Genomic DNA, 13,099 nt, shown 5'->3' on the forward strand with positions numbered 1-13,099 from the left:
TCATGTCATCTGCAAACAGTGACAGCTTTACTTCTTCTTTTCCAATTGGTATTCCTTTTATTTCTTTTTCTTCTCTGATTGCCGTGGCTAGGACTTCCAAAACTATGCTTAGTAATAGTGGCGAGAGTGGACATCCTTGTCTTCTTCCTGAGGAAGAAGGAAATGTTTTCAGTTTTTCAACACTGAGAATGATGTTTGCTGTGGGTTTGTCATATATGGCCTTTATTATGTTGATGTAGGTTCCCTCTATGCCCACTTGCTGGAGAGTTTTTATCATAAACGGGTGTTGAATTTTGTCAAAAGCTTTTTTCTGCATCTATTGAGATGATCATATGGTTTTTATTCTTCAGTTTGTTAATATGGTTATCACATTGATTGATGTGCATATATTGAAGAATCCTTGCATCCCTGGGATAAATCCCCTTGATCATGGTATATGACCCCTTTAATGTGTTGTTGGATTCTGTTTGCTAGTATTTTGTTGAGGATTTTTGCATCTATATTCATCAGTGATATTGGTCTATAATTTTTTTTTGTAGTATCTTAGTCTGTTTTTTTTTTTGTTTTTTCTTTTTGCGGTACGCAGGCTTCTCACTGCTGTGGCCTCTCCCGTTGCGGAGCACAGGCTCCAGAAGCGCAGGCTTAGCGGCCATGGCTCACGGGTACAGCCGCTCCGCGGCATGTGGGATCCTCCCAGACCGGGGCACAAACCCATGTCCCCTGCATTGGCAGGCGGACTCTCAACCACTGCGCCACCAGGGAAGCCCCTTAGTCTGGTTTTGGTGTCAGGGTGATGGTGGCCTCATAGAATGAGTTTGGGAGTGTTCCTTGCTCTGCAATTTTTTGGAAGAGTTTGAGAAGGATGGGTGTTAGCTCTTCTCTAAATGTTTGATAGAATTCACCTGTGAAGCCATCTGGTCCTGGACTTTTGTTTGTTGGAAGATTTTTAATCACAGTTTCAATTTCATTACTTGTGATTTGTCTGTTCATATTTTCTAGTTCTTCCTGGTTCAGTCTTGGATGCTATACTTTTCTAAGAATTTGTCCAATTCTTCCAGGTTGTCGATTTTATTGGCATAGAGTTGGTTGTAGTAGTCTCTTAGGATGTTTTGTATTTCTGTGTTGTCTGTTGTAACTTCTTTTTCATTTCTAATTTTATTGATTTGAGTCCTCTCCCTCTTTTTCTTGATGAGTCTGGTTAATGGTTTATCAATTTTGTTTATCTTCTCTAAGAACCAGCTTTTAGTTTTATTGATCTTTGCTATTGTTTTGTTTCTATTTATTTCTGCTCTGATTTTATGATTTCTTTCCTTCTACTAACTTTGGGTTTTGTTTGTTCTTCTTTCTCTAGTTCCTTTAGGTGTAAGGTTAGATTGTTTGAGATTTTTCTTGTTTATTGAGGTAGGCTTGTATTGCTATAAACTTCCTTCTTAAAACTGCTTTTGCTGCATCCCATAAGTTTTGGATTGTCGTGTTTTCACTGTCATTTGTTTCTAGGGTTTTTTAAAATGATTTTTTAAAAATTAATTAATTTTATTTTTGGCTGCACTGGGTCTTTGTTGCTGCACCCGGGCTTTTCTCTAGTTGAGGTGAGCGGGGGCTACTATTTGCTGTGGTGCACTGGCTTCTCATTGCGGTGGCTTCTCTTGTTGCAGAGCACAGGCTCTAGAGTGCAGGCTCAGTACTTGTGACACACGGACTTGGTTGTTCCATGACATGTGGGATCTTCCCAGACTAGGGCTTGAACCCGTTTCCCCTGCATTGGCAGGCGGATTCTTAACCACTGTGCCACCAGGGAAGCCCTCTAGGTATTTTTTGATTTCCTCTTTTGATTTCTTCAGTGATCTCTTGGTTATTTAGTAACGTATTGTTTAGCCTCCACGTGTTTGTGTTTTTTACGTTTTTTTCCCTGTAATTGATTTCTAATCTCATAGCATTGTGGTCAGAAAATATGCTTGATACAATTTCAATTTTCTTAAATTTACTGAGGCTTGATTTGTGAACCAAGATGTGATCTATTCAGGAGAATGTTCCATGCGCACTTGAGGAGAAAGTGTAATCTGCTCTTTTTGGGTGGAATGTCCTATAAATATCAATTAAATCTATCTGGTCTATTGTGTCAGTTAAAGCTTGTGTTTCCTTATTAATTTTCTGTTTGGATGGTCTGTCCATTGGTGTAGGTGAGGTGTTAAAGTCCCCCACTATTACTGTGTTACTGTCAATTTCCTCTTTTATAGCTGTTAGCAGTTGCCTTATGTATTGAGGTGCTCCTATGGTGCACCATAAATATTTACAATATTATATATAATTGTTATATCTTCTTCTTGGATTGATCCCTTGATCATTATGTAGTGTCCTTCCTTGTAACATTGTCTCGTAACATTCTTTATTTTAAAGTCTATTTTATCTGATATGAGTATTGCTATTCCAGCTTTCTTTTGATTTCCATTTGCATGGAGTATCTTTTTCCATCCCCTCACTTTCAGTCTATATGTGTCCCTAGGTCTGAAGTGGATCTCTTGTAGACAGCATATATATGGGTCTTGTTTTTGTATCCATTCAGCAAGCCTGTGTCTTTTGGTTGGAGCATTTTATCCATTCATGTTTAAGGTAATTATCGATATGATGTTCCTATGACCATTTTCTCAACTGTTATGAGTTTGTTTTTGTTGGTCGTTTTCTTCTCTTGTGCTTCCCACTTAGAGAAGTTCCTTTTGCATTTGTTGTAGACCTGGTTTGGTGGTGCTGAATTCTCTTACCTTTTGCTTGTCTGTTAAGCTTTTGATTTCTCCATCGAATCTGAATGAGATCTGTGCTGGGTAGAATAATCTTGGTTGTCAGTTCTTCCCTTTCATCACTTTAAGTATATCATGCCACTCCATTCTGGCTTATAGAGTTTCTGCTGAGAAATCAGCTGTTAACCTTATGGGAGTTCCCTTGTATGTTATTTGTTGTTTTTCCCTTGCTGCTTTCAATAATTTTTCTTTGTCTTTAATTTTTGCCAATTTGATTACTATGTATCTCGGCATGTTTCTCCTTGGGTTTATCCTGTATGAGACTCTCTGCACTTACTGGACTTGGGTGGCTATTTCCTTTCCCATGTTAGGGAAGTTTTCGACTATAATCTCTTCAAATATTTTCTTGGGTCCTTTCTCTCTCTCTTCTCCTTCTGGGACCCCTATAATGCAAATGTTGTTGCATTTAATGTTGTCCCAGAGTTCTCTTAGGCTGTCTTCATTTCTTTTCATTCTTTTTTCTTTATTCTGTTCTGCAGCAGTGAATTCCACCATTCTGTCTTCCAAGTCACTTATCTGTTCTTCTGCCTCAGTTATTCTGCTATTGATTCCTTTTAGTGTATTTTTCATTTCAGTTATTGTGTTGTTCATCTCTGTTTGTTTGTTCTTTAATTCTTCTAGATCTTTGTTAAACATTTCTTGCATCTTCTCGATCTTTGCCTCCATTCTTTTTCCGAGGTCCTGGATCATCTTCACTATCATTATTCTGAATTCTTTTTCTGGAAGGTTGCCTATCTCCACTTCATTTACTTGTTTTTCTGGGGTTTTATCCTGTTCCTTCATCTGGTACATAGCCCTCTGCCTTTTCATCTTGCCTATATTATTCATCTTGCCTATATTACTGTGAATGTGGCTTTTGTTCCATAGTTCTTCTTGCTTCTGCTGTCTGCCCTCTCACTCATTGTAGTTTTGATTTGCATTTCTCTAACAATTAGCAATATTGAGCATCTTTTCATGTGCCTGCTGGTCATCTGTATGTCTTCTTTGGAGAAATGTCTATTTAGGTCTTCTGTCCATTTTTTGATTGGGTTGTTTATTTTTTTGATATTGAGTTGTATAAGCTGTTTGTATATTTTGGAAATTAAGCCCTTGTTGGTCGTGTTGTTTATAAATATTTTCTCCCAGTCCACAGTTGTCTTTTCATTTTGTTTATGGTTTCCTTTGCTGTGCAAAAGCTTGTAAGCTTGAGTAGGTCTCATTTGTTTGTTTTGCTTCTATTTCTTTTGCCTTGGGAGACTGATCTAAGAAAATATTGCTAAAATTTATGTCAGAGAATGTTTCTCCTATGTTCTCTTCTAGGAGTTTTATGGTATCATGTCATATAATTAAGTCTTTAAGCCATTTTGAGTTTATTTTTGTGTATTGTGTGAGGGAGTGTTCTAACTTCATTGATTTACATAATACATCTTCCAGTATGTTGATTGTATAATGTAGTTGTTATAGAGATATATAATTTATTTAATCAACTTTAATCAATATCCTATTGGTGGATGTTTAGGTCATTTTAAATTTTTCTCTATACCAGCAATGTTGTAGTAAACATCCTTTATATGTATAGATGTATTTTTGAAAATTTGTGAGTTTTTGTGAAGGATAATTTCTGAGAAATAGAATTGCTAGATCAAAAGGTATGATTATTTGAAAGTCTCATGGGCATAACCCAATCTTCCCTCTTAAAGTATCCATACCAGTGAATTTTCCCACTTCAGAATAGAGAGTGCCTGTTTCTTCATACCCTTGACAGCCCTGTCTTTCTCGGCATCTTTTAGCTGTGATGATAATGTCCAGTCTGCCAAATCTAAAGACCAAAGGAAGCCTGGTATTTCCCAAATGACCCAGACTGTAGATATCTTCAAGAATTTACTTCGTTTTTTTTTACAAATTATTTTACCAAAGATTGAAATGAGAGGAATATGTGGCTTTTACTTACTATCTGTTGGGTTCCTCATTGGATAAGATTGGGTATAATTGTTTACACAGTGTATTAATTGTGGACTAATAGAGGCACAATAATTTTCCACTGCTTTGATCTGAGAAGGACCAGGAGAAGAGTCTGTTCGAAAAATGGCTTGACAGTATTCTCGGCAGTTTGTGTGATGGCCTGCATAACTGCAACAAACTGAGCCCACTAGGGGAAAAAAAAAGATTACATTGAAATGAAATCAGCTATTTGCTAACATTAAATCATCATAATAATGATGGAACAATATGTGTCTTTTTGAATTTCAGAAATAAAACCATGCCATAGAAGACACGTAGTTAAAGTCAGCACTACTATAAGCATGGCCATGGGGACATTCAGGCGCTCACTGGTCTGAGAAAGTCATTATTTGTCAACTTATAGTCTATAGTGCGGTGGTTCTCAGCAGGAGCAGTACCAGCCCCTGGGAGAATTTGGATGCATGTGGAAGTGTTTCTGGTTTTCATGATGACTTAAGGATGACTGCTGGCATTTAGCACATGGGGGTCAGGGCTGTGCAACGTACAGGAAAGTCTCATATAATCGAAACTGTCTCCCAAAATGCTAATAGCACCCATGTTGAGAACCACTGGAACAGCTTCCTTCCACGTTGGATCTGTGGAGATTCATAAACAAAGCAAACCAAAGCAAAACAAATCAAACATATCAAAATAAAACAAAACACCAAATACCTCACATTTATAAAATAGGACCAGTAAAAACCAAGAGATATCAGGACCACTTCATAAATTTGCAAATTATATAACTGTCCATCTTGAAACAAAATCCCTAAAGTTCTATACTGTTTGAAAATCTCCAAGACTATGCCTAAATTGAAAGTGCTCACCTCAAAACTGATATGACTTGCTTCAACACTGAAAAGTAAAACCCACATTTGGAATAAACGATTCTGGACGTATGTATTTTTAAAAATCAAGGTGGACTATTTAAGGTATCTGGGAAGAGCAGGATGAGTGGCTGGGGGTGCAGATGTGGGATTTATAATGAAGAACAAGAGGTCCTCATAGGAGAGGCTAAGGGGTCTGTGGGAGGCTGAAGGGAGCCAAAAGGGTAGAGGTATGGCTGGAAAAGGTTAAGAAAATGGCAGGTAGGAAACCTCTGATAATAATTAGTGATGGTTATAGAGGAACCAGAATCCGGTTTCTGGTGGATTCCACAGACCAAGGAATGAGCAGGGAACTCAGGCGACTTCCAGAAATAATGATAATGATAAAATCATATACAAATGAACTAAAGTAGGACTACACTGATAGCAAGACAAGCCTCTTTCCTGGACAAGGAAACTGTTTCATACCTATTGTGCCAGCTAAGTTTCTGATTTGAAATTACTAACAAACTTACATTGTTCATTGCTGAATTGTTCATTTTATTCACAAAGAACAATCATTAATGGCTACATTTATCATTGTCAACCTCAATGAAGCTAAAACTGGGGGCAGGGGTGAGGGATGCTGAGGACAGAGGAGACAAGTGAGAATAGGACAAAGATGTCTGTCTTCTGATGCCCCAATTAGGCTGGCTTCCTCAGTGTGGGAGGATATAGGATTATGTGCTAAAGACTATCTGGAAAATCTTGAACTAAACCCCAGTTAGAAAGAGTAGAAGATAAAGTACAGACAGCTAATGTTTCTTATACTTTAATACACCCCACTGCCAAGCTCATGTAACAACTCTTTACTCCTCACACGTGTTTCCCCATCTCCAACTGCTCTCGCTGTTCCCTTCAGCTGGAATTCCCTTCCTCCAATCTCTACTGCTCACATCATGTCCATCCTTCAAGGCCCAGTTCAGCTACCAACTCCATGAAGTCACCTCTAAGCGCCCCTGCAAGATGTGATCCCTCCTTCCTCTGAACTCCCGTGGCACCTTATCAGTAACTCTATCCCATACCCACCATGTCCCAGAGTTCTTTGTGTACAGGTTGTGTCCCCCACAGGTGTGCATCTGCCCTGCACAGAGCAAGTAGTCAGTGAATAACTGCTGAATGAACTGAGAGGCAGCCCTCAGCTAGTGCTGCAATTATATTACGTTATACTACGTGGGAGTGTTCAACTTCTGTTTATATCACGTGGGAGTGCTCAACTTCCTGTTTATCCAAGTGGGGCATGATCTTCCTCTAAAACACCCAGCACTGATATCTGCTTTGTAAATCTGTAATTAGGACATGGGAATTGTTAGAATTCATGAATGGCCCAAACACTCCAGAGGAAAGAGCCTATCAGAATCCTGCTGTGCACATTCCTTCAGACGGTTTAGTAACAACCTAAGTTATAATGTCAGAGTTTTGGCAATATTTATAACAGCTAAATCATATTCTGTAAACCATGTTCTTCTCTTTGGATTGCTTGTATAACCATCAACAATATACTTACTTTCATTTCTGCTAATGCAACTGAAAAGAGCATTCTGTAAATTAAAGGAAAAAAAAACAGAAATTAACAACCACATAGAATTTCTAATTTTATTCCACTTTTAGAGTTATATGGAAATCAGGATATCAAACTATTTAATCCTTCTCTAAATCCAAGATTAAAAACAAAGAAACTATGATATAGCATTCTGGTGAAAAGAGAAACCATCTTCTAATACATTTTGGGGATCAAGATTATCACCCAAGCCATAAGCTGACCACATTATAGCAAACCAAGTTTATGTAAAGCTGTACCAATGTGTGTATGTGGGGAAAGTACAATGTAGTAATCTCAATTGTTTCTTGTAGAACATAAAAAAGCTTTCAGATAATAATATAATAAAGGTTATTTAGGAAATACATATTTCATATAACCACTGCATTTTAGAGTTGAAAGGACCTTGGAGATCACCTCTAATTGTTCTCAAACCTGGCCATGCACTAGAACACCTGGGCTTCCTAGGCCTTAACCCTAGACTACAGAATTGGAATTTGGGAATGAAGCACAGAAATCTAAATTTAAAACAAGGCCTCAAAGATGATTCTTATGCAGCCATCCTGGGGCCAGAGTTGGGGAATCTCTCTACCATATTACAGATAAAGAAACCATTTCCTTAGCAGGGGAGAGACTGCCCCAGCTCACAGAGCAAGTCAAAAGTAGAATCTGAGACTAGAATTAATGTTTTTAGATCTCTTAGATCACTGTTCAGAAAATATCACACTGTGTTAAAGTCATTGTAAGGAAAATAAACAAAACAAGACAAACAAAAACTTCCTTGTACAATGCTATTTGGATAATCAGGGCTTGTAGACTATGATTAATATCACACTTGGAAGAGAATAAATTCTTAAAAGAATATGGGCATAAATAAAAGGTAGATGGAAAACAAGGACACCCTTATTAATGAATAGAGATGATTTTGGCTTTTATTTGCAACTAAATTCCAAGCTGGCTACGTGATCTAGCCTTATTAAAGGATCAGCTTTACTGACACTTAAAACCTAGCTTCAAGGATCCGTCTATGTAGTTGTGTAAAGCTGTACTGCATTTTCTCTACTAAATAATATTCTACTGTAGGAATAAACCACACTTGATTTATCCAAAGCAAAACAAAATACCCAGGACCCATAGATAAGGGCTAATGAATTCACCCAGTATGAATTCTTTCTGTTAGAGATCTCATCAAATAATATAAAATAGTGAAAAGTAAATATTCTTGGTATTCTTTAATAGTGGTCTTTTTTATATTTCTCTTCATCCATGTTTCTTTGTTTTAGTTTGACTTTTCAGCTACCCATTATAGGTAGCCCTCTATTTTGGTTCAATGGTTTCAGGAACACTTTCAATAAAATGATCTAAATCAATATTAAAAAGTCATCTGCTACCATGACTTCCTTGGTGGTCCAATGGTTAAGACTCCAAGCTCCCAATGCAGGGGGTCCGGCCTCGATCACTGGTCAGGGAACTAGATCCCGCACGATGCAACTAAAAGAGCCCTCATGCTGCAAGCAACTGAAGATCCCACACGTGGCAACTAAGACCTGGTGCAGCCAAAAAAAAAAAAAAGTCATCTGCTACCAACTTTCCAGCCCCTCTTAACTGGGTGAATAAAATTCTCATTGCCCTTCTCTTTTCTTTTTTTTGTTTGCTTTGCTTTTTTTGGCTGAGCTGAGAGGCTTGTGGGATTCTAGTTTCCTGGTGGAACCAGGGCCCTCAGCAGTGAAAGCACGGAGTCTTAACCACTGGACCGCCAGGGAATTCCCTGCCATTCTCTTTCTAATATGCAGGTTGTTCCTCTTGTTCCTCTTGTTCCTCTTGGTTCCTCTTGGTTCCTCTTGGTTTTGGCTTTTTTGGCCTTTTTCCTAAAGAAGTATGTTTATTATCTTGGTGGCCGTCCTGGGTTACATGGCCTGATTTCCATTTTTGTTATTCTTCCAGTTACTCTTAAAGTCTCTAGAGCTGTGGTTTTCAAGTGGAGGTAATCTTGCTTCCCAGGGGGCATATGGCAATGTCTGGAGACATTCTCGGTTGTCATAACACGGGGGGTTGGGGTGTTCTACTGAACTGACATCTAGTAGGTAGAGGAGTCTAGAGATGCTGTTAAACATCCTACAATGCATAAGACAGCTCCCCTACAACAAAGGATTATCCGGCCCCAAATGTCAATAGTGTCAAGGTTGAGAAATTCTGCTCTAGAAACTTACAAATTTGTTCAAGCTTGATTTTTTTTTTAATTTGATCTTAAAAATAAAAGAAATATCACTCTGGGTCAGCCTTGTGGATCACTTAGCTTCAGAGAGAGGTACTAAAGGACACAAAATCTGAAAAATGTTGGAGATCAGCTAATCCAACTCGTTTGACAGAAGCCAGAGTCTGAGGCCTAGAGAGGAGAACTACTTATGGACCCTAGCTTTCACCCATAAATGGGTTGGCAAACTATGGCACCCAGGCCAAATCTTGCCCGCTGCCTGTTTTTGTAAGTAAAGTTTTATTGGAACACAGTCACACCCATTCATTTACATATCGTATATGGTTACCTCACACTATAATAGGAGAGTTGAGTGGACAGTAAGCCTAAACTGGCTGGTAAGCCTAAAATATTTGCTTTCTGACCCTTCACAGAAAAAGTTTGCTAACCGTTGATATAGAAGGGCTCAGCTGTCTCTCTTGATGTCACATCCAGAGCTCAGAGATGTTCCCTAAGCATTTCTCGTTTCCCTTAATGTTCACTGATAGACCTTGCATGCATAGCGTTACTCTAACTTGTTGAACTAAAAACTTTTATATTTCCACGTGGCAGCACCTCTAGTGTTAACACCATTTTTACATCTCTTTCTTTATCTTTACCAGTTTTAAGGTTTCAAACTATGGTCCTTATAGGGAATAGACTGGCGGTTGCCAAGGGGGAGGTGGGTGGGAGAGCGTTGGATTGGGAGTTTGGGGTTGCATGGTATATATACCATGCAAACTGGTATATACAGAATTGATAAACAACAAGGTTCTATTGTATAGCACACGGAACTATATTCAATATCCTGTGATAAACCATAATGGAAAAGAATGTATATATATGTATAACTGAGTCACTTTGCTGTACAGCAGTAACACAACATTGTAATTCAACTATACTTCAGTAAAAAATGAAATTAAATTTAAAAAAGAATGGTCCTTCACTCAAGTATACTGGTATTTGATGAATTCATCAATTCTCTGTTGCTTACTTTACACGCATCATGATTTTATCATATCCCCCTCTTTGATAAAAGATTCTTAACCTTAGGTAACTCTACCTAAGGTATAAACTATAGGTAACTCTACCTTTTCACTGCTAAAACTACTGCTGACTAGTTTGACAGGGCTTAAGACACACATGAGTTACAGCCCTGGCTGACAGTTTCTTCATTTCTTAAGATGGTCCATCAGGGTCTTAGCTAGTCAATTCTTAAGTCTTTCAAATGTCTGATCGCCATCTAGTGGCAAAAGTAGGCAGTAACTGAGGGTTTATACTCAGTTGGGTTTATACCAAGCCTCTTTTTTTTTCCTGTTGCGGAGCACAGGCTCCGGACTCGCAGGCTCAGCGGCCATGGCTCACGGGCCCAGCCGCTCCGCGGCATGTGGGATCTGCCCGGACCGGGGCACGAACCCGTGTCCCCTGCATCTGCAGGTGGACTCTCAACCACTGCGCCACCAGGGAAGCCCCCAAGCCTCTTTTGATCTTCTGCCACCAATATTAATACTCAATGTGACTCCATATAGCAGCTCCCTCACCCCACTCATCTTACTCTATAAATCAAAATTACAGTGTAACTGAGGTTAGGATCTACAAAAACCTCAGAGACCCAAAGAACATGTCAGTATGTAAGCGTTGACAGCAAGAGACCTTCAAGTCCCAAAGCCTTCACTATACAGCTGGATAGAGATGTACACAGTAAGCAAAGGGCAAAGGCGGGGCTAGAACCCAGATTGCTCTGCCAGTGCTCTCCCATGACACTATCCTGTGGGAAGACTTTGGATTATCATTCTGAATGCAGCCAATGCAAGGCTGAATTTATGTCCATAGAGTAACCTATTTTAAGTCTATTTTTTAAATCAACATCTTAAATTGTGAAAAAAATCATTTTCTTGAAGTATTATTATTTCCCTTAAAAAATTTTGATCATGAAATCTTTCCTCAGGCAGCTGCTTTCATTAGCCAGTTCCCTGCCCTACCTAAAATGGTTTTTGAGAACTGCAATAAGCCCTCCCACCTGTGGCCACACCTAGCAGAAAAACTAAGATACAGAGTGAAATCAAAGTCAAGGGAACCCTATGTGATCCTTTATGCCACGCTGACCTTCCTTCTGGGGGGAAGAGCCATTGGGGTCCATCTGCGAGGTAGACTCTGCGGCTCTAACCTCTTGCTCAGAACTTGGCTCTGCAGATTTATTTTCTGACCTGGCCACTCACTTTTCTACTTCAGTGACCCCTTCTGGCATTTCTCCATTTGTCCACTTGTCTCAATACTTTCTCTGTCCACTGCCCTTCTACTACTACTGGTCCCTCCAGCTTCCCTTTCTCACCAATGATGAGGATGACAAAAATGAAACAAACATTTCACATGAATCTTATTAAAAACAAACAAAACCAGGTTTGAATCTTGGATATTTTAGTCACTTCTGGACAAAGACCCAAAAGAGTACATTCTATGAACTGTTATTAATGTTTCCTATTCCCAAGGCTACTAGTTAAAAGGGGCTGCTTTGTTCCTAAGGTCTCAATAAATAAAATCTGTTTGCTTTTCACAGATGGACTGAGAGTTCTCCCAGTTTGAAGTTTTGCATGAAGAATCTAGCTTATTAAGTGCTAAGTTGGGGCTTCCCTGGTGGCGCAGTGGTTGAGGGTCCGCCTGCCGATGCAGGGTACATGGGTCCATGCCCCGGTCTGGGAAGATCCCACGTGCCGCGGAGCAGCTGGGCCCGTGAGCCATGGCCTCTGGGCCTGCGCGTCTGGAGCCTGTGCTCCACAATGGGAGAGGCCACAACAGTGAGAGGCCTACGTACTGCAAAAAAAAAAAAAAAAAAAGCTAAGTTGGAGAGATTAAATAATTGATCTTTTTTTTTTCTTTTTTTTGGCCACGCCGTGCAGCTTGCAGGATCTTAGTTCCCAGACCAGGGATGGAACCCAGGTCATGGCAGTGAAAGCACCGAGTCCTAACCACCGGACCACCAGGGAATTCCCCAATAACTGACCTTTAAAAACATGTTTTTTAAACCTCCACAAGGTATTTTCTCCTTGTTGTGGACACCATGGCTTTTTAGTAAAAAAAAATCTAAGTGACTAGAATATGTAAAGGAGTTTAATAGGACATGGATATCACTAAACAAATGACTCTTCAGCCTCCCAAATAATAAATGTCATTTCAATAGTGGGATAAAAATGAAACCCAAAACTGAGATAAGATTAATAGGTCCAGACTGCTCAGAGAAGTTTGCTCATTATCACCCAGAACATCCAACCAGCTGGAAGCAAATTCACTGGCAAGTAATACCTGCAGAGTAACATAAGGTCTAGAACACAGCTTACACAGAGTATGTGTTTGTGGCAAATTGACTGCAGCAATGGCCCCAATTTTTTACATTTCCCTGTATCTATTTCTCTCACACTAACTCTGGACTTAGTCATGTGATTTGCTTTAGTTAAGTGGACAGTAGCAAGCATGAGGTAAGTAGAGACCTGCACATATACTTGCATGTTTCCACTTCTTTTCTTGAGCCCCTGCCACCACCATGGGAACCTGCCTGAGCTAGCCTGCTAGAAGGCTGGGAGAGACACATAGAGGAGAGCTGAGCTGACTTAGCCAAGGGCATCCTAAACCAGCCAGACCCTGGCTGACTTGCCAGCTGACTGCAGATGCACAAGTGAGCCCAGACAGA

The 13,099-nt window shown here is 39.5% G+C and overlaps 1 protein-coding gene across 2 annotated transcripts in view; it reads right to left on the reverse strand.

Annotated features, from left to right (window-relative positions):
* Nucleotides 1–13,099, reverse strand: part of RECK (reversion inducing cysteine rich protein with kazal motifs) — a 73,223-nt gene that overhangs the window by 35,692 nt on the left and 24,432 nt on the right. The window contains exons 7-8 of one of the 2 annotated variants that reach the window (XM_060153407.1): nt 7,149–7,182; nt 4,726–4,923 (exon numbers count right to left, since the gene is read on the reverse strand). In XM_060153407.1, the coding sequence (XP_060009390.1) occupies nt 4,726–4,923; nt 7,149–7,182 (232 nt within the window). The remainder of the gene's footprint in view (nt 1–4,725; nt 4,924–7,148; nt 7,183–13,099) is intronic. The other variant, XM_060153408.1, reaches the window with a different exon arrangement.

This window comes from Lagenorhynchus albirostris, chromosome 7, assembly GCF_949774975.1.
Source record: "Lagenorhynchus albirostris chromosome 7, mLagAlb1.1, whole genome shotgun sequence".
NCBI lineage: Eukaryota > Metazoa > Chordata > Mammalia > Artiodactyla > Delphinidae > Lagenorhynchus > Lagenorhynchus albirostris.